This window comes from Peromyscus maniculatus, chromosome 5 (genome assembly GCF_049852395.1).
Source record: "Peromyscus maniculatus bairdii isolate BWxNUB_F1_BW_parent chromosome 5, HU_Pman_BW_mat_3.1, whole genome shotgun sequence".
NCBI classification, from domain to species: domain Eukaryota; kingdom Metazoa; phylum Chordata; class Mammalia; order Rodentia; family Cricetidae; genus Peromyscus; species Peromyscus maniculatus.
In genome coordinates, this window is record NC_134856.1 from 70432917 (window position 1) to 70460283 (window position 27367).

The 27367-nt window shown below is 40.5% G+C and overlaps 1 protein-coding gene across 2 annotated transcripts in view; it reads right to left on the reverse strand.

Annotated features, from left to right (window-relative positions):
• Positions 1-1466: 1466 nt before the first annotated feature.
• Gpr158 (G protein-coupled receptor 158) overlaps positions 1467-27367 on the reverse strand; it is a 373966-nt gene continuing 348065 nt past the window's right edge. Inside the window, exons 8-15 of one of the 2 annotated variants that reach the window (XR_013051445.1) lie at positions 16438-16576; positions 10841-10946; positions 6657-6803; positions 3966-5882; positions 3479-3537; positions 3245-3371; positions 2424-2503; positions 1467-1710 (exon numbers count right to left, since the gene is read on the reverse strand). Coding sequence is in view for 1 of the 2 variants with exons in the window: in XM_042278012.2 (XP_042133946.1) it covers positions 4401-5882; positions 6657-6803; positions 10841-10946; positions 16438-16576 (1874 nt within the window). In the remaining variant the exon portion in view is untranslated. Of the gene's footprint in view, positions 5883-6656; positions 6804-10840; positions 10947-16437; positions 16577-27367 lie in introns of both variants that reach the window. The other variant, XM_042278012.2, reaches the window with a different exon arrangement.

A 27367-nucleotide genomic window follows, 5' to 3' on the forward strand; every position in this document is an offset into this window, starting at 1 on the left:
ACCAGCATGCTCTCTTTCAGAGCTTCATGTGTGTTGAAATACATTTCTGATAGAAATATTTTATTGAAGAATTTTTAACAGGCTCTAAACTTAGAACCAAGAAACCAGGACCAGCACTATGAATGTACATATAAAAAATAACACGAATATCAACTGAGCAATTTCATCAGTAACTATAAAAAATTCATCTCCTTTATCGTGAGAACGTAGTATAGAACTGATTTTCATTGCTCATTAATTTTTGTACTCTTTTGTTTATCTCTTGATAGGTGTTTTCAAAGAGCTGTAGTCACAGATTCCCCAGACCCTATTTGTAGTGGGCATCCCATAAGGAATGCACATGGTGTGAACAGATGGGAAGAGGCAATAGCTGGTCCTCATCAAGGAAAGAAGCGTGGAGCTACACTGGGGGTGCAGCTCCCTTCTTTGCCCTCTTGACACTTGCTTCTTTTTCTGGAGTTGCTTCAAACTTCCAGCAAGGAACAGACTGTTCTGACATGAGCTCGTAGCTGCTGCATCCATTTCTAGCCTAGTATTTCAAGATCCCCACAGCATGGACAGCAGACCCAACAGATTCTCTCATGGAGGGAATAGAAAGCATCTGATGGTAACCCAAATGACAACAAATATGATACTTGCCATAACTGTTTGTTTAGATTCTTTACATGAGGACAACAAAACCGTAACATCACTTGAAGATGTGATTTTGATGCAGTAACAGCCTTCCTGTCTCCCACTCAGGCTCTCATCTTACTGTGACTCTCACTAGTCCTCTGAATGGTCCAGGGGCCTCTTGTTTTCTCTTCATTCACTGCAGTGCATTCTTCAGATGTTCTTAATAATTCCTTTGCTCTGTGACTTGACCACACCCAGCTTAAAGTTTCTGCTAACATCTAGTACAGTGGGAAAAAGCAGTATTTAACTAAAACACATCTTGCAAGACCATGCCCAGTTACCTGTTCAGCTTTACATTATCCCTTTCTTGCCTGATGTTTTCCTGGGATTTAGCCCCGGAGAACTTGAATTCTCTAATTGACTTTCCCCTGACCCCTTAACTTAGTGATGCCCCTTGGCATAGTATGTGTATGACTGGATATTCTTATGAGCTGAATGTTCTTAGAAACCTTGTTTACCTTTATATCCTCACAGCTGAGCAGACTGACTGGTGTGTGTATTGAATAAATAAGTCTAACTGAATTATAGAAACTTTTAAAAATCACAGCCACTAGCCTTATGGATTTTACTGACACCAAATGATCACCTTTTTATCTGTAATCACACTTGGCTAATTACTTATTGCCAAAGATAGGCAACAAGAAAATCACACACACACACACACACACACACACACACACACACACACACACACACACACGGAACCAATGCCACAGAGATATATGTAATTCCTTTGAATAAGTTGGATAAATATAATCAGCTTTTAATATATAAACACAACACACCAATCATTTTCATATAAATGTTTTATTGCAGAGAAGTTATAGTTATTTACATGCTGCAACACATCACAACATAAATTTACCAAATATTTCATGGTGGGATGCTGTCGATTCAGATAGTAGTTGTAGAAGAACCACAGGTTAAGTGAAGAGACTTACAGCTTTGCTGACTCTACAACTCTCGGCTGCTAAATGCTAGAAGTCAAAGGCAGTATGTTGTCAGTCCTACCTATCACCACTTGCATGCAGAAACCTAGGAAGCAAATACAAGACAACTGTCGGGTTTCGATCCGTATTGCCACCGACGCTTACGAGGGTTGGGGTAATCATTTATGTTGTAAAGCATTTAATTCTTGCATAAAATATACACTTCTATGAAGACTGATATAAATCTACTTATTTATAAACCCTGGCTTAAAACAAGAACAGGATGCAGCCTGCACATGCACCGAAGAGGACAGCCCAGCAAATGTTTGTGAGACCTTCACGCGGTATGCACTTTCTATTGTTCTCAGCCTGGGAAAAAGGAGCTTCTAGAACAACAGAGTTCAGTTTCTTTTGGTGATAAGTCATGACAATGAAATGCTGGAAAAGACCCTAGACATTTGCACTGATTTGTGAGAGTGGAGAATAACCTATGGGGGAAGGGCAGACTGTCACTAAGGTAAAATTTGGCAAACCTTCTGCTAGCCACATGTCAAGCAGGATCATCCTGAAGTGCAACAGAAATCAGTGACAGTTGACCGCTTAATTCTCAGAAGTGAATCAAGTGCTAACAGACCTCGGACACAAGTGTAACAAGCACGTGACTCGAGAAACTCTAAAACCAAGTTCACAGATGCTGCTCAGAATAGCATGCCAAAGCCATCTAGCAGATAGGTTTTGATGGGCAAGGAGGGATAGAAATTAATGAAGGGAGCAGTTAAAAATAAAACGTCTATAGCTCTCCAAACCTACCCCACCAACCTGAGTAATGCATGAAACAAGCAAATGGGTGAGGGCAGTTCACGCATGGCTCTGCCAACTCTTCAAGTGCTTGCTTATTCCTGAATAAAAAAAATAAACACTGAGAAAAGTTTGATGATAGATACAAAGCATTCTGTTTCTATCTTCCACTGAGAGCAAGAAAAGTCTTGTATCTACCTTCTGATTCCTTCTCCCCATTTTCCATCCTCCTAGCAAATTCTCCTTGTTGCTCACCAAATGAAAGAACGGTTCCTTTGGCAGGAAATGTCTTGGCCAAATAAGCAGTTGTTCAGTCTTTGTGATGATGGGAGAAAGGCAAGCCTGGGCTGTAGCTTTGAGTGATTCGTTTTTACATAAAATGTGATGGAACTTTGGAATCTCATTTCAAGATAACATCCTTAGTGCTAAATCAGCAACTCAGGATGTTCATGCTAGGAGATCAGTATGGAATACAGCAAGTTCTATAAGATGTGCTTCGAGGGTTTCGAACAAATCTTACGCTTGGCATTCTGAGCTAGGCGGCTTGCAATGATAGTTTACCGGACTTGTAAGTTCTGGTGCTGGGGAGGATGAAAAACCCATAATACCTTATGGGCTTTGAGTAAATCAGGTTATAAAATCTCTTTGGGATTTGAGCCCAGCAAGTTCTAAACCTAGGTTAAGCAATGAATAAAAGTTTATGAGAATAAATAGTTTAAGGTAATTTAAAATATCGTATTTTCAGTATGCATAATAAAAATATATCCATACAATGATCTTGATGCTATCATTAATTTTTCTCTTTATAAAAATAATCCCTTGAAAGTGCTATTAGGAGCTACCTTTCTGTATTTGTTGTGAAAGGCAATTTCCTGGACCTGCAGTATGCTCTCATTCTCACAGCATTCCTAGAGTTTTCCTCTTCTGTTGGTAGTAACACACAGCACAGTTTCCTCACTCGGCTTCTTCCTTAGGAAATGGTAATATGAAATACTGAAAGAGTTCAAAAGGACAATGTATTGGGATAGTCTAGTGCTGACTGGGAACAAACAATGGATAAGTTGTCCTTAACTTACTGAGACATATGACTAAGCAGGACCACTTGATCTCCAAGACTAATAGAGCTTCAGAGTCCCTACAAGAAGTGCAGAACAAGAAACTCAACTTATATTAAAAAAAAACAAAAAAACAACTAAGACATTACAAAAACTATGATGGGAAATAATAGAGTCAAATCCAACTTCACACTATATAAACAACAGTTCAAACTAAAAGTTTACATCATAACAGTTACGGCTTCCTAAGCCAGAGAAAGCTTACTGTACTCCAAGAATCAACTACAGTTGATAGATAGCAGTTACTGGGTAGTTTGCAATGACAATTGAGTAGCTGTGGATTGCATAAATGTGTTGTGTCACATAATATCAAAGTTATTTGCAAAAATTATACAATCTGGAATGCTTGAATCTGAGACACAACAATGTACTGAAACATACATTTTAAGAAAATGAGAGCAATCATTTATATAAAAGGTATTGGGGTGCATTAAGTTAGCAGTGCTACCAAGGTTAAATAGGTAAAGTAGGTCTTTTCCATCGGCTACTTAGAATTCCAGTCACAGACATCCAAGCTTTCCCTGTCTTAAAATCCATGCCTTCATCTTCTGTGCCTCCTGGTTAATCTTGCTTCGGACCATCCATATCCATGGGTAAAGACGGACAGGGCACTGTCCCTTAAACAAGTTGAAATGCCAAGCTTTTCCCAGTGTTGCTCTGGGAATGACTTTCCATGGCTGAGCCCGACTTCCTCCTTGTGATGCACAGCTGTTTCCAGCCTTCTCCAGCACACTTCTTCACCTCACCACACACCATGAGCCATATTTCTCCACGCTGATAAAACTTTCTTGGTAAGTTTTGATTTTCAGATCTATTTTATATCACACTGGGGATTACTCTTTTTCTTCCCAAGGTGCTACACTTGGAAAGTGTCCCAGACCTCCTATTTCCGAGGCCCTGCTATCTTATTTGCATTTAAAGCAGAGGAGGTGGGTAAAGCTACACTTCTTTCAGCATTTGGCTGATCTAGGGTCTCAAACTCCCAAGGACACACTTCTGCTCGTGATGTTAATGGTTGGTGGGAGTTATTACTTGAGTTACAGGAGCCAGGAGTGATACCCACAGAGGAAGATGTCTGCTTCTCCTGGTCTCCCATTTGGTTGAGATTTTCATTCTCTACTTTTGATACCACGGCTTTGGGGGCCAGTTCTTCATATTGCCCAGCACACACATTGGTTGTGTAGAGCTGACTCCCATTCTCCTCTCTGACTCTCCCTGGGAGAATGGGGGTCTTAGAAATCAGATGATTCTCATCTTCCAAAAGGGACTGACCTTGGCTCTCCCAGGGGCACACCTCTGTTTTGTCTACACTCTTGTGATTGAGTTGGTGAAGACTTTCAGCTGCCTTAGGCTTCTGATGGGACTTCTCCTTCAAAGAAGAAGCTGGGTTTTGCTCCACTTCAGAAGCTGCAATTGATACGTGTTTTTGAGCTTTTGGTTCTGAAGGCACAGGACCAGGGGTCAGGTCATAAACCTCCCAAGGGCACACTTCTCCAATGTCAAAATTGTCCTTTATCTGGGTGGTGCTGGGGCTCAGGTCAGAATTGGCAGTGGGGAGGTTGACCCTCTGCTGTTTCATAATCCCGGATTTCTGGGGCTTTCTTAGCTCCTCCAAATGATTGGAGTTTGGGAGGCCAGAATCTTTTGTGTCTGTATTATCCGGATTCGAGTACTTCCTGTTGGACGCTCTATCTTTCGGCAGAGGTTTCTGGGACTTAGATCGGTCTTCCGTACCCGAAGTCTGGGTTTTCCCAGCCAGCCCGAGCGTCTTCTCCTTGGCACTTGCAATGACACTAAGTGACTTCTGTAACATGGATGTGCGCGGGTGCCCGGGCTTCTTCTCTGAGCTGAGGTTGTGAGCACTAACTGACTTGCACACCAAAGGCACCGACTCTGTGGACTCCGCCTCGCTGTCTTCCTTGAGCTTTTGTGTCAGTTTTTTACTCGACAGAGACTCCAAGGTCGAATTTTCCGTGGCCTCCTCCTCCTGGCTCTCTGTGGGTAGGCTGCTGGACTCTTCGGTTTGGTCTCTCACGTGGTCATACGTGCTGTGGGATTTCTTGAGAGAGAAGACTCGATTTTTCAGGGACTCGTCCTTGTCCTTGGGTCTCCCCGTGTTCCCGGAGGACTCGGCGGGGTTCTTCCGGACAAGGCCTGTCCCCTTGGCTGCACCGTGATCTGTGGCCTCTTTGTCCTCCTTAGAACACTGCCTGCTGACGGTCTCTGGGATCTCGGTGATCCGCCTCATGATGGACCGCCCTAAGCCTTTCTTGGAGCACCGCTTTTTCTGTAGGTGGGGGTTGTTGGTGATCATCTTCTTGCGCTTGTAGATTTCTAACTGTGCATAGAGTTTTTTCAGCTCATCCTGCCGGGACAAGAGGACATTTAAAAAGACACAGATTTAGAAGAGGAGGCCACAGAAAATACCTGACTGATGCTTATAAAAACAAGATTGAGCTTTCTCAGACAATTGTAATGAATGCATCCATCAATTTCTACTTGCTCTTAACTTTCTAATAATTTTGTGGATTTTTTTCTTTCTTAAACAAACTTTGAACTTTAAGACACGAATTCATAGGTTTTACTTTTGCTTCATGGAGCAAAGACTTGGAATTTTCAACTTGTTTGACAAAGATTGGATCTGGACTATAACAAAACCCAGCATCCTAAGAACTGCTGAACAGTAAGCTGTGGAGGGGGAGGGGATTGGAAGCAATGTAGCCGTTGATACATCATGACTGACAAGAGATGGACCTGGCAACAGCAAAGTAGTCCCAAGCATCTACTTCCTTCAGAGGCTGATCCATTTTCACACATTATATTAAACAAGCCAGTCTCTCTGCTCACAGGTATATCTTACCTTGCTGAAAGCATGGTATGCCAACATGCCGGTCAAGATTAGGAACTGTGACCAACGCAAGTGTGAGAGCTGAGACAGCTTTGTGCAGCACAATTTTAGCATGACTCTACACTGTAGACTTACTTCGCGATGCCTTCAGTCCCACACATACATTCTCTTTTTCTTTGCAATAGACAAAACCACGAGTGCACATAGATGCTTCAATCCACGCATGCTTATCTGCATCATTGGCATAAACTGAATTAATCTGACATACATAAAAAGCCCCTTTGGCCTTACCCTGATGTCTTCTGGGTCTAGGCTGTGCTCACTCCAGGCTGAATTGATACTGCTATTCAGGTAGGATCCAGAACGACCCATGTCCAGCTCATCTTCATAGGCTTCTGTCGCGATGTCATCACGGGGATTATTGCTTGAATGTGAAAACTGCAATAGATATTCAGCATGAGCCATAGCTGTCAGCCCATGGTTAGATAGAACAACATCTTCTAAGGGACTGACGCTAACCTAATTTCTTTATCTAGATGGATTCACCCACTCAACGCTTAACAATTATTTGTGGCTGTGTTTGTGATTTGCATTCCCTGGAATGTGCTAGAGCTATTTGTGAGGCAACACCAACTCCGTTCACTCTTTCACTCCAACTTTATTTACCCTTGTTTCTTTGTTAGGACTCCAGTGTTAATTTTTGCTCATTTTCCATAATATATTTGCTTTTTGAAAAAGAAAATAAGTAGAAGAATCATAGGAAAGTCTCTCTAGGAGAAGCAATTTGATGTACTTGTATATGGATGAAAACTGTTTTGATATAATGTTATATAATACAATAATTTCTGCTTCAGATAATTAGCCCTAGAGACAGGGATGTGACTTTCCAGCTACTGCATGTGGCTTTAGGTAAAACCCAGTGGACAGGATATCTGATTCTAGTCACACCTTGGTCATCAGTGAGCTCTTTATAAGACATGGGATTCCTACAGAGCACAGTACTATCTTGCTTCACTCAGATGGTATTAAAATTAAAATGGAAAATTTAACTGATACTAGAGATTTCTCCTCAAGCACACCATTTTTAATCAAGCTCCCCCTTTATCCCATTTTGATTATTTTTATGTGATATTGTTTGGTTTTGTGACTTGTCTGCATTTTCCTTAGGTATTGAAGTCAGGAAGAGCGAGTTGGGTGAGTGATAGCAGGCAGGAAAGAGAGTCAGAACAATCTAGTCAAGTGTGTAGACAATGTCTTATGAAAATTGAGATAAAAGCTTAGAAAACACAAATTCTCTTGCCCCAGATTATCAATAGTTCAAACATTTCTTTAAAAATAATAGAACATGTAGAGACAGCTCCACCAGACTCAGACAACTGTTACCAACTGTGAAAATATTGTTGCAAAGGAAAGCAAAACCGAACTTGGGTGTGTGCACAATGAACTGTGTATTCAGTATCACTTGGGACTTTAATCTTGTCTAATTTTTAGAGTGTATTTTTACTTAAAATTTAATAGATCATTTCTTTTATGATAGAAAGGTTTTTTTTTTTTTTTTTTTTTTTTTTTTTTTTTTGGTTTTTCGAGACAGGGTTTCTCTGTGTAGCTTTGCGCCTTTCCTGGGACTCACTTGGTAGCCCAGGCTGGCCTCGAACTCACAGAGATCCGCCTGGCTCTGCCTCCCGAGTGCTGGGATTAAAGGCGTGTGCCACCACCGCCCGGCCCGATAGAAAGGTTTTTAAAGGCAGTTTTCATTAAACAACTAGCCTAGTCAACTGTGGTGGTTAGTTTTTAATGTCAATTTGCTACAACTTAGAATCACTCAAGAAAAGAGTCTCAGTTGAGTACTTTTCTTTATCAGGTTGTTTCCTGGGCATGGTCTCTATTTGGACTATCTTGGTTGTTAGTTGATGTAGGAAGGCCTCTACTATTGCGGGTGTCACCATTCCCTAGGCTTTGGGGCCTGAGCTATGTAAGATGAGACAATGCTAGGTGAAATGATTAAGCAGCATCAGTGCATCCATTTTTCTCTGCTCTTAGCTGTGGATGTGATGTGACTACCGACTTAAGTTCTTGCTTCAACTTCCCCTTGGTTGCCATGGACTATGACTTGGAATTGTAAGCCAAATGCACCCCTTCTTTCCTCAAGATGTTTTATCACAGCAAGAGTAATAAAACTAGAACACCAATTATCCATGTGTGCACAACAACATGGGAAGCAGCAATCTTCCACTTAACAATAATCTGTGTTTTGTAATTAGAACTTATTGAAAAACCATGGTGACTAAATCTTGCTTTTCCTTTTTCCCTGGGAGACCTGTAGGTACCACAGACTTAAAGATATGAGTGGTAAATATGGTAGTGTCCCATGTCTCACAAGGTTATACCACCTGGAGGGCACTTACGTGAACAGAATTGTTCTCAACCAAAATCTTTGACACAAGCATAAGTTTAAGAAAGAGTTAGGAGTTGGGGTGATAGCTAAACGGTAAATGTGTTTGGTTGGCATGCTCCAGGCAATGGGTTTGATCCCTAGCACCACAAAAATAAAACCCAAATGGGCATTTGTCAGATATTACACATTTCCTGCTTCATCATTTTTCCTTAGAGCTTTATCTAAAATGCTAGTTTAAATATTTATCTTACTCATTTCCTTTTCCCTTGCCCCACTCCTAAGTACAGCTGCCAGATGTGAGGGGTGTACTGTGGGTGAATGAGAGTGTGCCTCTGTGTGTATGTGTTCACACATGCATGTGTGTGCATGTGGAGGCCAGAGCCATGTTGTCCACCTTATTTTTTAAGACCAGAGGCAGGTTGTTCACCTTATTTTTTTTTAAAGATTTATTTACTATGAATACAGCATGTATGACTGCAGGCCAGAAGAGGGTGCCAGATCTCATTACAGGTGGTTGTGAGCCACCATGTGGTTGCTGGGAATTGAACTCAGGTCCTCTGGAAGAGCAGTCAGCACTCTTAACCTCTGAGCCATCTCTCCAGCCCTCACCTTATTTTTTAAGACTAGGTTCTCACTTGCATAGAACTCTCTTAGCTGGCTAGGCTGTCCAGCTAGCAAGTCCCAGGAACCCATCTGTGTCTGACTCCTCAGCACTGGGATTATAACTGTATATCACTAATCTGGCTTTATATGTATATACATGGATTCTGGGGGTTTAACTTAAATTCTCATGGTTGCAAGGCAAGTACCTTACTGACTGATGATTTCCCCAGCCTGCATTAAATTCGTTTGTTGACAAATAATATTCCATTATAAAGATATACCATGTTTTACTTATATACTTATCAGCTGATAAACATCTAGATTGTTATGAATAATGATGCTGTGAACATTCATGAACAAGCAAAAGCATGAACATAGATTTAAATTCTCTTTGTAGTTCAGTAATAGTTTATAGAAGGAACAGTCTAAGAATCCATTAATCTAATAAATATATAATTTGTATTACAAAATTTTAAAGAACTTGGATAAACTACAGTAACAAAGTAACCTCTGAGAACAGTGTGATCAGTTAACGTAACTCAGGGAGGCAGTACAACTAATATTTATTGTTTGTAATTGTTTGGTCTTTTCAATCAGGTTGAAGTAAAGGTTCAATGTGAGAAGTGAGATGAAGCCAAAAGTGAAAGACAAGAAATCACAGCTCTGAGTTTAGCTGCTGTAACACCATGTTTCTCCGTACACAACAGAACAGCTGTGATAATAACTATAATGCTGTAACTTGTATACTATCCTTTTAGCCCAAATTCCAATATCATCTTACATATTCTGAGTTTTACTTCCGAGGAAACTGAAACTCAGATCAGAGTCTTGGCTGATGTTACAGTTCACAGCTTGTTAAAGGTTAAGTCCACATCAGCTGGGTCCTGGAATGCTTTTATCCACTTTCCCTTTTAAGCCTAGGCATATCTTAACTAGAATATATCACTATAGAGGTTCCTTTATACAAAATATCACACTCACTAATTTTATTTACACAAAAATTTTCTAAATTTTTGACACAAGATTCCTCTGAAAGTGAATATAGAGAAGTTCTTAGCAGGACAGCTCTTGAAAAATTCCTGCTTGGCAGGAGAGATTGCCCAGCCATTAAGGGCTAGGCTCACAACCAGAAGTAAAACACCTTGCTGCTTCTGCCAGCTTCAGCAAAGGTGACTTTGAATAAGTAGTAAAGATTGAGTGAAGTAGAAATAAAAATATTTGGAAAGGGTCTAAAAGAGACAGTGGGTTCTGGTATAAATTAAGGTCCCTACATTTTATTTAAGATGTTTAATAATTTCCCAAAGAAACAGACACCCACTTTCTTGAGGAGGAATGTTAGAGACAACTCTGGGAGCATCAGGCAAATCCCCACACTCCCTTTGTGACAGATACTTTTATGATGCTTTTAAGAGAAGAAAAGATCCACGCGCCTTCAGACAGTTGCCTGGCAAGAACAAACGCAATGCTAGAGGAATACCTTTGGAATCAGAAGCAGCCCGATGGTGACTGTCACCGTCAAGTGAGTATGTGCAAAATAGAGCATCAGCATCCAGTCAGGCTGAAGTCTCGAGGCGAGCACAAATCTGAAAGGAGAGTTCTCCATGTTAGCAGTCAAAGTAGAGATTTCTGCTTCAAAATCTAGCATGTTTGGAAACATTTCCTCTCAATGTACTTAGAAAAACAAAAGGCTGCTTCTATAGCATATATTTTCCTCACAGAAAAAATAAAGGCATACATGACTTTTAGGTTGGCAGAACTATAAAGTTATTATTTAAGGTTGTACTTACATATAGACTATGCTAATACTTTTATGTTGACATATGTTGGTCTGATATACATATATACATTGATTCTACAAAGCTAAGAATGCACACGAGTTCAAAATGGAAGCTATAGAAGGTAGGTCAGGAAAATGTAGTTGCACGTCATGTCTGAATAGATTCTTGTAATATTCTTTATTATAAAAACATGAATTGAAGTGAAGGAGGGAAGCAGTAGTTAATTATTTACTTGTCTTTGTGAATAGTCTCAAAAACTTTAAACAGTGAACAATGCGGTAGATAGGTGGATTTGCTAATACTTTTTGAGATGCCTTCTTATTTATTTTCTCTCTTTTTCTGTGGTGCTGGGGGTCTTCCATGCTGTATAAACACTTTTCACCTCTGAGAAGCACACTCAGAAAGAGGAACCTTTTCAAATAAAGCTTTAGTGTGTCTCAAAATTATCCAATTGTCTTAAATAATTTACAATATAATATTTAGAATAATCTCCAATTGAGCTTTTCATAAAGCTCTTCTTTAAGCTAGCAAGGAGGACTTAATACTCAAGTCTGCTCTAGAATTCCTGTCAATCCACAGGTGCATGCACAAACAGAACTCTGTTTAAGAGGACTCATCCCATGCCCAAACCAAGGGCTGTTCTTATATAAAGGTTTTATTGCAATTATAATCCCCCTTTTAACTTTCCTCATACACTGTATATTCCCCAATTCTCAATATGCTATTTTACTGTTTTAGAAATTGAAGAATGAGGATTTTGTTCCAATGTCATATAACATAAAATCTGAAAAGCTAACATACTAATAAATTATATTATTAAGGTTTATTTTATTGTTAAGTGTGTGTGTGTGTGTGTGTGTGAGAGAGAGAGAGAGAGAGAGAGAGAGAGAGAGAGAGAGAGAGAGAGAGAGAGAGAGAGAGAGAGAGAGAGAGAGAGTCTGTTTGTGAGTATGGGCATATGTGTGCAAGAATGTGTGGAGGCCAGAAGAGTGCACTGGATTCCCCTAGAGCTGGAATTATAGGGCAGTTGTGAATTACTCAGTGCAGATGCTAGGAACAGAGTCCTGCTCCTCAGGAAGAAGAGCAAGGAGCAAGTGCTCTTAACTACTGAGACATCTCTTTCCAAGGGTTTACATTCTAATTACAAAGCAAACATATTAATGGCTGAACGTGACTAAACTAATTTTAAAATCTGCAAGGTACCACATTCATTACAATTTTGCTATGTAAATTAATATTACTAATACTTAAAGCAAAAGTGTCTCCAAGGGTATTGCGTCCTCGTTTCCCTCCTCCCTCCTTTTAGAACATCAGGCTAAAAAAGAAGCTCATGATCATCCAAAATGGAAGGCTATTTCCCTATGCTTCTGGAGATATGAAAAACCAAACTCATCGCATACATGAACATGCAGAACATTGATGTCAGCCCACATGTCACATAACTGTTCTAGACTGCCATCTTCTCTAATTCCTTTGGAGAAAAGTGGCCTTCCCTAGGTCTTAAATGTATTTAGCAGGTACTTTATTCAAGGGCACAATAAACTTTTGACATGATTTGTTTCCTGGAGTCATGTGAAATTTTCTTTTATCATTGTAATGGGACTGCCATACTAAGCAACAGATAACAGTCTCTGAATCATGTATGACACACACATTTTCATGCCCAACATACATGTATACATATGAATGATATGTCCTAGAAAAATGATATGAACCCAGGTATTTAGTGGCCATTTCAAATACTGGCACAGAAAGGCGCATGAGTGGAAATGGATCTGTGTCTGTAAGCATCCTCTTGTAGTGGAAATCCTATCTTCTAGCCGACACAAGTAAGTGCTTTACATAGCAAGCTTCCTCCTATATCTAGAAGAAGTAGTGGTTCCACACACTTTAAGTAAAAATGGTGATGACCTTCCAAAAAATTACTTTGAAATAATACTGACATTAATTACATTCAATTTAATCAGCCTTAAATTACTGCCAGGTTGTAGCTCTGGCTGGAAGTATCTTGAGAAAAGCAATTTTGTGGTTGTTTTGAAGCCTAAATTTTAAAACAGCATTTTAGCTTTACAAAAATAGATCTTAAATTTAGGAACATAGCAATATTTGAAACTGTATGTTTAAAAATAAAGCAAGCAAACAAACAAACAAAAACCTTGTAGACTCCTGAAGGATTTCTCTAGGCTAGCTCTGAAACGGAAGGATTAGAACAGGCTGGGAGAAAGGTCTTTGCACATCACCCCTTCAGATTCAGTTCTTTGATATTGTTTTTGTATAATCACCCAATTTTGTAAGAATGAAAGTAAATATATGTATGATAAATTTTCATACACATATGTTATATACCCATATATAAAATGTCACACTTGAAGCAGACAAGCAAGAATATGTGTGTCATATTGATAGCATGTCTCTCCTAATACCAGAACCTTAGTCAACAGTATTTCATTCAAGAAAACAAGGACTAAAATGGATCTTGTTGATTTAAAATTATTGTTATTGCTTCTTTTCCTGGGGCTTTATAAGCATCAGAATTACTGATTCCATGTATAATGAAGGCCTTGGAAAGACTTGATTTTAAATTGTTTCTATTCCTTTCCTCCCCACATGCTCTAAATCAGTGTTCTATAGACCTACTGTGTGAAATTACAATTTCCCTCATTTGTCCTTTCTGGTTATATGGATTCCAAAATTTAAAATGTATCAAATACACACACATACATAAAAATACCTAAAGCGTTTACAGTGCTTATCTTTAGGAGTATGAATGAGGGGCTTACTTGTTTCTTAACTGTTTTATAATTTTTCTGTAATGACTATATGTTGCCTTATTACTAAAATACCTTTATAATTTTATCTAAGAAACAGTTTAGTTGTCTATTGATGAAAAGACCTAAGCTAGTTTCAATTTCCAAATCCACTAAAAATCATATTTAGTATGGGACCAAACAGAGGACATCTAAAGCAGACAGGTACATTCATGCAACTTCTTTGAACTTTTTTAATTTTAACAATTTGTTTCTATGGAAGCTGGCAGCTTATTGTAAGGCAATAAGCTTTTCTCACTCCTTAGTTCCACTGTGATAACAGTGGGCAGTAAACCACTCATGAGGGCTCCTTGTAGGCTTTTTACCGTGTGGCTTGTGAACAGAACATTTGACTTGCAATTGGTTACAGAGAAGCAAGCTTGTTAAATCTTAAAACTTACACTCTTGACATTCTGGAGACTGCTAACAAAAGGTGACTTCACTTGGAAAGTAATCTTTAGCTTTACTCTATTGCGACCATGACAAGGTCTTCTGTCTTTTCCCACATTCTGGACGCAGGGCATTCTTTCTCAGATCTGGATACTCTAGTCTGAGTAGATTTAAGAAGTCTTCCTCCCTTGGCTTACTTTTAATCTCACACTCTATTATTATTCTCACATTTCCAATGCTTTTTAATATTCTTCTCTTCTTTCATTTCTCTATCTCTTGAGCTGCAGCAAGACAAAGCTGGGCCAGTTCCCCAACTCCTGACCTGATTGGGTTTCCAGGGCTACTCAACTGGATAACCTCCTTTTTGTTTAAAAGTTTAAGCACTGCATCTGCCTGGAGTTCCAACTGCTTTCTGGCATCATCCGTTTCCAAAGGTAAAAGTTAGTATTTTCTGGGAGATGTTGCCGAATATTATTTTAAGGTGTGTTACTTTTGTTTATGTTCTATTTGTTTAACTCTGAACCTGTGTTACTTTGCCTTTCTGGTCTAATAAAGAACTGAACGGCCAATAGCAAGGCAGGAGAAAGGATAGGCAGGGCTGGCAGGCAAAGAGAATAAATAGAAGGAGAAATCTGGGAAAAGGGAGAAGAAAGAGACGGAGGAGAAAGGAAGTAGCAGCCAGAGAAGGAGGAGGTCACCAGGGGCCAGCCACCCAGCTACACAGCAAGTCACAGAGTAAGAAAGAGTTAAATTTACAGAAGAGAACAGGAAGAGTCCAGAGGCAAAGGTAGATAGGATAATTTAAGATAAGGGAAGCTGGCTAGAAACTAAGCCAAGCTAAGGCTGGGTATTAATAAGTTAGAATAAGTTTCCTTGTGTAATTTATTTGGGAGCTGGGTGGCAGGCCCCCCAAAAGAGCAGAAACAAACCACAACCGAGAGACAACCACATAGAGAAACTTACACACATCCCCCAGCCTTCTGTTTTACTCAAACTCCATGGAAGTATGAATGAACCCTAACCCCTTCATCAGGGCAAAGATATTCAACTTTTCTAATTGCAGTCCTAAATGTAATGTTCTCTTAGCATGTTTCAAGCAATTGTATGACATTTTTTGTTTTCATTAAAATGCTAGGATTCCTTTTGTTGTCTGCCCCCTGAGATTTTCATTTCATTTTGTATTGTGATGTATGAGAAAGGCCTCGAAAGTCATATCCACATTGTTTCATCTGGCTACTCTTCCTCCTTCCTCCTCGTCTGCGGGAGATATACATGAGACAAGCACAGAACAATGGCTAGTTGATAGATTCTCTGCTCAGAGATCATGTTTAAAACAAGAAAGTGCCGGAAGTCTGAGAACAAAGAGTTTGGAAGTCTAGGCCAGCACATTTAATATGAATAAAAAAGGATGAGTTCCCTACAGCTGTTTCATCACATATATGTGTGTTGTTTACATCTTAGTAACTCAGTATGGCATATAAATAATATCCCATGGTAGCTTGTAAGTAGGTTTACATAATATAATAATATGGAGCTAATCTTCAAAATAAATGAAGTCAGAAGGAAGAAAACTCATCTGAAGGGCTAAGAGCAGCTAAATTCATCTGCTATTTCTGCAACAAATTAGGTATTCATAAACCATTATCCTTTTTAAATGTTTCAATTACTCATCTCTTCCAGCTTAGCTATGTAAATTAAACTGCAAAACACCCCCAAAACACCACAGTGTTTTACTACCTCCAAGGATCATGTACTGGCTGGTTTTGTGTGTCAGCTTGACACAAGCTAGAGTCATTAGAATGAGGAGCCTCAATTGAAGAAATTCTTCAGTGAGATCCAGCTGTAAGGCATCTTCTCATTTAGTGATCAATGGAGGAGGGCTTAGCCCATGATGGGGGTGGGGGGTGGGATGCCATGCCCAGGCTGGCAGTTCTGGGTTCCATAAGAAGTGGGGCTGAGCAAGCCATGGGAAACCTGACTTCCTTAGGTGATGAACAGCAATGTTGAAATGCAAGCCAACTAAACTCTCTCCTTCCCAACTTGCTTTTCGGTCCTGGCGCTTCGTTGCAGCAACAGAAACCCTAAGACAGACCACTTACCTAATTGTATGGAATATAGCCGTGATAATGAGCTCATTGTGAACCGCCACAGCCATGTAGCGAGGCTCGTGGAAGGCTGATGGGACTGTCCGCACCGCATAGCAGAGATAAACACCCCACAAGAGGAATACAAATTCAGCTGTGAGAGGAACAAACAAACAATTCCCCGTTAGTTTCATAGGTTAAAAAAATATAAAATTTAACTTCTTTAACATGCTTTTTACTATAGAAACATAATCTTAGACGCCTGCGAAGTTCCATTCCCTTAAAGATACAGATGCCATATATTGAATTTTTAAAATTTCTTCAGCATACCTACTTTTTTCAAAGGTATCCTCTGCTGTTGCCATTGTTTATAACACAATTGATATTCTTATTGTTTTGCTAATATGTGGCCTTTTCCCTCTACAATGACTATGAAATGATTTTTCCAATTCTCCATCCAAATGTCTGGTGTTCATACAGAGTCTGGGTCCTCACAAAGTACCAAGACAAGAAGCCTACACAGCTTCTGGAAATGGAAGTTCCTGCTGCACCAAGCCCAACTCAGAGTAAAAATAGCCACTGTCAGAACTGTGGGAGCACAGGTTGTTAAACACTCCGTGGCATATTTTACAAATGAAACATTGTTTCTTCACACATGACAGAAATCCTATCTTTTGTGGGCGGAGTATGGCAAGACTCATAAAATCTGCAATCACCTTGTTGGATCTTTGTTCCCAGGAAAGCCAAGCATAATGTATCAGCTAAGAGTGCCTAAGTCTGAGTCTGGTTCTCCCTAACGCCGCATAGCCTCAGGCTGGGTGCTCTGAAGACAGTTTCTTCACCTGGAAAATGAGGCTCACAAAAGTGCACACTTGGGAGATGACTTGCTAACGAGATGAGCTAGCTATACAAAGCACTGAACATGGTTTCTGACTCAACTTTTTCTTAATACTGAGACTCTCTTTTGTCGGTTTTTCAACCTGATTACTGCTCCTTTGTGGTGTTGTTGTTGTTTATTTGTTTGTTGAGTTTGGTTTGGTTTTGATACAGGATCTTGCCTTCAGCCCAAATCCAGGGATTTCAGACAGAGGACACCACAGCCTATTGGAGCACTGCAATTCGAAGCCACTTTGACTAATCCACTTCATCTCTCTTAGTAACATGACCTTGCTGGAAAATAGCATCTACCTGCTAAGAGCAATCACTCTCCTGTGGAGACACCCTGCATGCTGGGTCACCCAGCTGTAACCTTGCACCTGAAATGCTGGTCTCTATTCAGAGCACTGATTGTCCGTCCACAAGCCAAGCTGTTCTCTCTGCCAACACTTCAGCTTATTCCTAGCAGAATTTAAACATTAGACAGTGCTCCAATTACTGGAAATCCTTTAAATAAACCAAGCTGCCAGGAGCTATGCTTAAAACCCAGACATGGACAAAAGCCAAAGAAAGAAAATAAACCTCACTTCAAACCCTCAGTGAGATTTAAGGTAAATCCGAACTATTCAGCTTGCTGGTGCTGGCTGTATGTGCGAACGCCATCCCCAGCCATTACCAGGTGTAGTGCTGGAAATAAGACCATCTTCATAGGCCATTTCCTTTTCCAACTTTCATAGCATCACATGACCTTTGTCACTGAGTTGGAAATCTCAGAGTCCCTTACAGTCTACATGTTAAGCATTCACATGTGTTCAAGGTTCTCAACGCTCACTGCTGGAGCCTCCATCACTGCCTGCTGGCTGAGCCCATAAACTCACTCACCATAGCAATGACAGGCAAGCTAGTCTGAAAAGCCATTTTGATTAAACCAGAATTTAACCTAAATTTACCCAAATCTCTGCCAATGATTTTGGGTTAAGCTATTCACATCTCTACTGAAAGATTTATTCAAGTCCTTGAAACACCAGAAATTATTCCTGCCCCCAAAGGGAGATTCCAAGGTCTTCCTGCAGGGCAAACACGTTCTTGATTTCAAGATGTCCTTGCTGCCCACTTTCCTGTTAGGTACCCACACTGCTTCATGTTCTGGTTTTTTGTCTATTTACATCTTGGACTCTTAACTCCTTGCCTGGTCTCTGAAGAGCCATTTATTTGATACCCATCAATTACATCTCTGTTCGGAAATCTTGAGTGGTTCACTATTGGGCAACCTACCAAGAGGCTCATCCTTGAAGGAAACTGTTTCTCCCTCTCTGAATGGCCATTGACTGTGGCTTTTCTACTGGTAGGGCCTGGAAGTTTGCATCTCTTCATGTTGGCATATCAACTGGTCTGGTCTTGTGGCAGCAACCGTATTGCTGAGCATTCATGGATGCAAAATCAGATACTCTTTCAGGGCAGTCACACTGGTCCTCCAGCTCTTACCACCTTCCTGCCTACCCTTCCATGATGTTCCCCGAGCCTTTGCTTTTATTTTTTTTATTTGTTTGTTTTTCAAGACAGGGTTTCTCTGTGTAGTTTTGGTGCCTTTCCTGGAACTCACTTGGTAGCCCAGGCTGGCCTGGAACTCACTGAGGCCCACCTGCCTCTGCCTCCCGAGTGCTGGGATTAAAGGCGTGTGCCACCACCGCCCGGCTGTTCCCTGAGCCTTTGATGTAGGGGTTGTGTTACCAATGCCTCATTTGGAGATGGGCGTGACAGTCACTCACTCCCCTACTTAACATTCTTAAATACTTTTAAAATATCCAGTTCAAGTTCTCTCCCTATCACTAAGCCTCCTGAAATTACACTAAATTGTCTTTCCATTAATACTTAATAATTTTATTTTATTTATTTATTTTTTTGGTTTTTCGAGACAAGGTTTCTCTGTGTAGAATACTTAATAATTTTAATATAGAGAATCATGTCACACAATTTATAATCGGTACAAAATTATTCATGGAATTGTCAGCCAACTTCCTTCCCTAGCCTTCCCAAACTTAACTTCAGGGAAATAACCGTCTCCCATCCCCACCCCCACCCCAGTCCTAGGGATGGACCCTGAAAGCCCACATGTGTCCTGAAAGCACTCTACCTTGGAGCGGCATCTCCAACCCTCTTCTTGGTTTTCTATTTTGATACAAAGTCTCACTAAGTCGGCCATGATAGCTTTGATTACGATGTAACCTCAGCATGCTTTAAACTTGCAATCCTCTTGCCTTGGAGTCCTAAGCGGCTGGACGTTCAGGCCTACACCACCAGGCACAGCTAAGGCCCTTGCCTTCCTATGCTGGTTCTTTACCCCGCCTCCCACGGTAGCAGCAGCCTGGAGCCCACACACATGAGACTCAATAGAATTTGTTGAACCGCGAGACTATAAATGCTGTCAGCTTCATTAGAGATGTAATGTTCTGTTACCTGCCACTCCATCTAACACTGCTGGGGTCTGCTGAGGAAATTAGCAGGAGGTCTAGACTGGAGCCCCTGCTGCGCTGTTGGTCTGTTTGTGCACACATCCCATCAGAAGCAAACAGAAACTCAGGGGCTCTCCACCAACCCAGTCATTCACAATCCAGTATCACCTGACCAACCAGGTGATTGGATGGAGACATGGGCCTCCCTCTGGACACGCTGCAAATAAGGCAGGCATCTGGTAGAGCCCTGGAAGAGGGTTTTGTTTTTGTTTGTTTTTCCTTCTCTTCCCCCTCTCCCTCCTCCTCTTTCCTTTCTCCCACCTCCTCTTCCCCCTCTCCATCCTCCTCTACTTCCTCCTCTTTGTCTGCCCATAACACTTCTGTTCTGGTTCCTCTAGGGAAGCCCATAACCCTCTTCCTTTGCGTTGCTTCCTGATCCACGAACCTTCTTTCTTTGCTCAGGCAATCCCTGTTGAATCTGATTTCGCCTCACCTTTTCTTTAACTGGCCTGTAAATAATCGGCATCCTTATTAACAATAGTGACGCCTCCTTATCAATACATACAACACATGTACGATTGTGTTTGGAACAAAGGAGTGTGAGATGCAAAAATACTTACTGCACACCTGTAGCACACAGAAAATACTGTGCTGCGGTTGAAGGATTCCCATGTAGCTAGCTGCCTGATAAAGTAGCATTTGCTACCACTCACTGAGGTGTTTTTATATATCACCATACTGAAGATCTTAAAGGTAGTCATCAGTTTAATTAGGATGCCACCATGGAGAATTATATTTAAAAACATAAAGACAAAATAAGATTTCTCATAATAGCTAAGCTAAACATTAAAATCATTTCATTAGCAGTATCAAACAATACACTCTCACTTAAAAACAATTTATTATTCAAAGTACCAATTAAACTAAATGTGATATATAAGAGTTGTGCTTAGACAAAAAAATCAGTTTCATATAATTAACTTCAGACTAACACTGCAATTAGTAGAGAAAATATGCAGATGTTACTGAATTCTGCAGATATTACGTGGGAGTTGAAATATGTGTTGGGCTTCTGCTTTCAAAAATAGTTTCTTGTGTTAAATGATCTCTACAGGAGGAAGGAGTGTGGTTAAAAATGGAATTGCCTTTATATTTAAATATCTAAATATGGTTCAGAGAAAACTGAGGTGTTTTATTTTCAGTATATGAGGGATAACAATATTAAAGTACCATGGTCCTTTAAAAATTAATACATCGGAATGAAAATTATTCCATGCTGCTTTTTCAAAAGGCTAGGAAAAACAGAGAACAATTCATATCAGTTCTGTGACACCAAAGATGTCCCAGCCCTGTGATCTGAGGATCCCCACCAGGGCTAAAAGGATAACAGCTTCAAAGTAGAAACACCACTCAAACTGCGACACCTCTTAGCCAAGCTGGGGAGGCCTCTGTGTTAACAGATGCTACCTCTGTTGGCTACATCAAGTCATTTCAAATAAGAGAGATAAATCCATAATTAATAAAACATCCAGGTTTTGTTTCCCGAGCGTTTCTTTTAATACACTCTTTTCTCTCGAAGTCTGATTCACTTAGAATAATTTATGATCAAAGTAGAAAGCATTTATGACTCTACCAGGAGGACCCCAGAGTGGACAGCTCAGAGGTCATTGTTAAGTATAAAATCAAATGGTATCAGCCATTCTTGAGATTAAGGCTGGGGAGATGCCTCATTGGTTAAAGCACTTGCCACACAAGCAAGCAGGTAGGTGTTTGGATCCCAAAGCCAATTTAAATGTCCGGTAGGTGTGTGTGTGTGTGTGTGTGTGTGTGTGTGTGTGTGTGTGTGTGTGTGTGTGTGTGTGTGTATGTAGGTCAGTCTGTAATTTTAGCCTGGAAATGAAGGCAGAGACAAGAGATCCCCATCTCTGGAGCAAACTGACTCTGTGTTTGTCTGAGAGACCCTGTCTCAATGATTAAGATAGACATACACTGAAGGGATATTCTGGACATCAACCTTGGGCCTCTGCAAGCATGCACACACATACACAGACATTTTTACTCTCTCTCTCTCTCTCTCTCTCTCTCTCTCTCTCTCTCTCATATACACGATACTCATGAGATAGAAAAAACTTGAGATTGTCTGAAATTCCAGAATTATGGAGTTCAAACAAGCACAAGAAACCTGTATTTCAGGTGCTTGTCTGGCCTCCTTTGATTAAAATATGAGGTCACATGGGTGAAAAGATGAATGTGGCTGCTCAGACACATTTTTAAAGTCAGAAGTGCCTGCATGTGACCTTGCAGTAAGGGAGACTTTCTGCATGGCTGTGTGGCAGGGAAGTGGTGCATGGAGGGTCCTGACCTGAGTTCATAAAGCTTTATTCAGAGAAGCACCCAGAAGCAGGTAAATATTGCAATACATTTCACAGCTGGACCAAGGAGACTAGAATGTTTCAGACGCTGGAAGCTAAGAACTGCATGCCTCAGCAGAACTGTAAGACTTGCCTGCGGTCATCCCACCTCATCCACATGCACTCAGTGAGCCAGAGGGCAGTTGGGCAGTGCTCTCCAGATTATATTCCAGACCCAGATTTCCTTTTGCTCTGCTATTAATGGAGGAATACTCAAAGCTCTCAAAATGAATCTACCAGGCAACAATCACTTGTATATTAAAAAAGTTATTATGTTCATTAAAGTTGAACTGTGGTGATCAGAGTCCTTCTCAGAAGGATATTCATGCCCTCCATTGATCTAATTTCATACCCTACATCTGTTGAGTATGCCAAGCATTGTGCTAAATGAATGTTATACATTAACATTTATAATAATAAAGCTTTTGGAAGCTTTATTAGTATAACAGTAGCTCCTAAAGAAGTCTGGAGGAGAATTTCTGAATGTCAACTTTCAAGCTTGAGTCCAAAAAAATTGATGGGAGTGATAAGGAATAATATGGCTATCCACACCAACACTAACAGGTTATATGGCTATCCACACCAACATTATCAGTCTGTGGCTATCCACACCAACATAAACAATCTATGTACCTAGCCATACAAACTAACAGGTCAATGGCTCTCCATACTAACAGATTATACAGCTACCAATACAACACTAACAGGTCAATGGCTATCCACAGCAATACTAACAAGCCATATAACTGTGCACATGAACACTGACAGATCATGTGGTGTTCTCTTACTCATCCATTGCTAGGCAGCTCTCTGAATAGTCAAATGTAATCACCTTGACTTCTACTTATTGCTTCCCTTTTCATATCTCTAGAACCTGGATCAATTTTTTTTCCAAACGACCTCTTGTATCTCCAGTGAAAAAAACTAAAAGTGAATTTCCCCCTATTTTTGACATACACCTTTACAAATTTCAGAGATTCACAGGAGGCAGCAGAGCCCTAAGAGAATCCTGAGACACCTGAGCCTAGGACACATATCAGACATCATGACACAGAATGAGTTGAGAGACTTTTGAGGCATAAGTTTGGGATTAGTACAGTGAGCTGTGTCTTCCAGAATGTTCTATTTCTTACATTCTGTGGTATACTTAAGCATTATTATTCTGGTATGGTCTCATGTTAAAATCTTTGTCCTTAGCTCATTGAATCTTTAAGAACTGGGTTTTGGTTTAGCCAGGTGGTGGTGGTGCACACCTTTAATTCAAGCACTTGGGAAGCAGAGACAGTCGGATCTCTGTGAATTTGAGGCCAGCCTGGGCTACATAGTGAGATCCAGGTCAGGCACCAAAACTACACAGAGAAACCCTGTCTCGAAAAACAAAAAACAAACAAACAACAACAACAACAACAAAGAACTGGGTTTGGGGGAAGGACCTACTCATTAGGCATAAGCCCCAGAAAAAGACCCTGCTCTCTTTCTTTTGCTTTCTAGCTGCATGAGGTGAGTAACTTCTCCCTCTGTGGGCTCCCATCATAATGTACTTCCTCTCTACAGACCCAAAAGTAATGGGCCATCTGATCTTGGACACAAATTTCCAAAACATGGAGCCAAAACATACCACCCCTTCTTCCTCCTTCATTTGTTGAAACCTAGTCCCCCTACAGAGTCAAGCTAACTCACTATGTCACCCAAACTGACCTGGGATTTTTAGTCCTCTTGCCTTGGCCTTCCAAGTGCTGGATTGTAGTTCTGAGCCACCACATCTGGCTGACCTTTTCTTTATCCTTTGTGTTGCAATACACTGTCTTGTGTAGTTTGTTGTGCAACAAAGATCTAACAAGAGCTGAAATGTCTTAGAAGAAATGGTGGTCATCATTGCTTTCTTAATTCTCCATGTCCCTCAAGTCCTGTTCCAAGGCTGTATCTTCCATTATGGTACCAGTGTGTGTGTGTGTGTGTGTGTGTGTGTGTGTGTGTGTGTGTGTGTGTGTGTTTATGTATGTTGGCATGCTTGTATGTTAGAAGGCCAGATGACAGCATTGAGTCTCACTGGTAGGGAACCTGCCAAGTAGGCTAGGTTGCTAGCCAGTGGACCCCCGGGACCCTCCTGCCTCTGCCTTCTCGGCACTGGGATTACAGCACATGCCACCATGCCTGGCTTTTTTATGTGGACTCTGAGTGTGGAACCCAGGGCCTCATGCTTGCACAACAAGCATCTGACCATCTGAACTATCTCCCCAGTTTCCATAACTCAGCCTCTCTAACTCTCACCTTATGTTCTCGATACTATATAGTTGACGGCTGCTCAAAGAAGTGGAAGGGGGTTCATAAGAGGTGATAAATAGGAGTTGAAACCCTGCTTCAATTGTTCTGAAAACACATGAGCAGCTCTGGAAAAGGTAGCCATAGTTTTCAGTGGAGTGTAAAGTAGGACAAACTTTTATCTTCGACTGAAAATGGAAACCACATTTTAAAAGCTGAAACAAGCAATGAAGCATGGATTAAGGCATATGGTGTATTAGAATAAGAGAAAATTTATAGACAGAACCTAATTCAAAAATATTGCTCTGAGTCAGATGAGAGGAAGCTTAACCCACTTTCTTCAGTGCTCATTCAATGCACTTCTTTAATATCTCACCTATCAGAATGACACCCAGTCTTCTAGGATAATTGTTGAAATCCTCAGAAACAATTGCTGCGTCGGAATTTCACTCTATAGTTCAATTAAAGAGTTATTGTATTTTTTCTCAACCCCTTCTAAAACATTTGCATAGGACTAATTAAATTAAATTAAATTAGAACACATTGTCTGTTTCACAAATTGAAAATATACCAGGAAGGAGGAGAGCAAAAAGAGCATGTCAACAAAGGAGAGGAAAGTAAAGATCTTCTTTCCTGTCATGAGAAGATACCGTGTGGTGTTCTGGACAGAAAGGAGGCTGCTCAGTGTCAGAATTCATTGAAGAGTCATTCTTCAAAATTCCCCACTGCAATGTGAATTCAGGCATATTACACCTATTTACTTATGAAATAGTAAACTAACTCTCTCTCTCTCTCTCTCTCTCTCTCTCTCTCTCTCTCTCTCTCTCTCTCTCTCTCTCTCCTCTTGGCTCATGTACTCACACCCTCATCCTTTCCATCCATGCATCTGTGTGTGTGTGTGTGTGTGTGTGTGTGTCTGTCTGTCTGTCTGTCTGTCTGTCTGTCTAGTCTATCTGGTGGCAGTGAGTGGAGGTCAGAAGTTAACATTGGGTATCTTCTTTAATCACTTCCCACCTTATCTTTAAAGATAAGGACTTTCATAGTTTGTGGAGTTCACCAACTCAGCTAGAAGCACCAGGGATCCTTCTGTCTCCAGCTACCCTGCACCAGGATTAGAAGCACAGCTGCACCCAGACTGTCACACGGGTATCGGGAACATGGACTCAGATTCTCATGCTTGCATAACAAGCACTTTATTGAGTGAGCTCAGTAACTCAATGCCTTTTAAACATGGTGAATTAAAATTCATAGCAAAAGATGCCGAGCTCCAAAGCCTTTCCAGAGCCAGGACACATGCCAGGTGTTGGTGGACTTACTCTCTAATGGGTCCTTGTCTGGGATAGTTATTATTTCATATGGCTACTACCAAAAAGACTTGTGCATTAGTGATACAGACAGGTGGAACAATGTAGGAGAACAGAAGAGGAAGTAAAGCCTGTGTAGGCTTTCCCTATCTGCTCTTGTGCTAGATAAGGAAAGGCAGAAAAATATTTCTCAATTATGTCACTTTGTACCACATTTGACTTGCATAACCTAAATTCTGGCAGAAACTGAAGAAATGGTTCAGTGCTTACCCAAGTCTGCACTGAAGTCTGGTGTGTGTGTATATAATCACGAACTAGAATGCATAAACACCCATGATAATACCACCAATCAACTGGTTTCTTTTCTTTTCTTTCTTTCTTTCTTTCTTTCTTTCTTTCTTTCTTTCTTTCTTTCTTTCTTTCTTTCTTTCTTTCTTTCTTTCTTTCTTTCTTTTTTGTTTGCACCAAAGAATAAAGTACATCACCAGACCATCTTGGCTATTTTCATGCTCCAGTATAGAGGCTCTACAGTGAAGGACCTGGCCTGGAGTAGCTAAATCTAACTACAAAGACTGTGGGGTTGGTGAGATACGATAAAGTTTAATTCAGACCTGGGAAGTCAACTCTTTTCCCATCTTAAGTTTTACCAATTATGTAGGAAGTTCACGGAATGGAGTTGTGATTTCTCAGAATGGCAAATCTTAATGCCATTGTGAAAAGCACTGCCAATGATGGGCAACTGACTTTCCACTGCAGCAGTTACATTCAGAAGGAAACGCATGACTAGAAACTTTTTCTTCAATGAGTCTAACTGGGTTTTTATTTAGTTGAATTTTTCTCATTAATTTTATAGAATACTTCCCAGTTTCAAACTCTTTCTTCAGAGCTCTTAAAAGACAGTGAAACAATTGAAATTTTCATCAGAAGTAAATAAATTCTCCACATCTTTAATATTTATAATTATACCATTTAATGCTTTTTAAGATTATAATTTTTATTTGCCATGCCAATCTGTACCAGCTTTTTATGTGGACTACTGGAGAAGTCAGATGTGACCAAGTCTTGTAAATATGGCCATGGCTGCCAGGTGTGCTGGGACATTCCTGTAATCCCACCCTGGGAAGGTAGAGGGACGAGGATGAGGAGTCCAGATCTAGCCTCAATTAGCACTTACAGGGCTAGCCTATTCTCCATGAGACCCTGCACAAAGGTATAATAGAAATGAACCAAAGTAAAAGGCTGGAGAGTACCAAATTAGTTTCGAAGCCTCAAAAATGTATTCTAAAATTTGAGCATGCATGTTTATATTTAAAATGAATTGAGAACAGTTGTGTAATTTCTGGATTTTTTAGTTTTAGCAAGTTCCTTCTGCCTAATCTAATCTTGGCCACAGAAACTACAATGAGAGAAAGAGAGGTGGGCTTGTTTTTTCATTCTTCCCGCAAATATTTATCAAGAGTCTGCACGTGGCAGCTGGCTTGTTGACTGTCGGGGAAACAGTGTGAACCACACAGCCGTACAGCAGTGGCACTGTGGATCAAGTGGCTATCAGAGAAGGGAAAGGTGAGGAAGGGGTGGAAGGACACGCTCTTCCACTTCTAATAATGTACAGAGAGTGTTTAAATGTATGCCAGAAAGT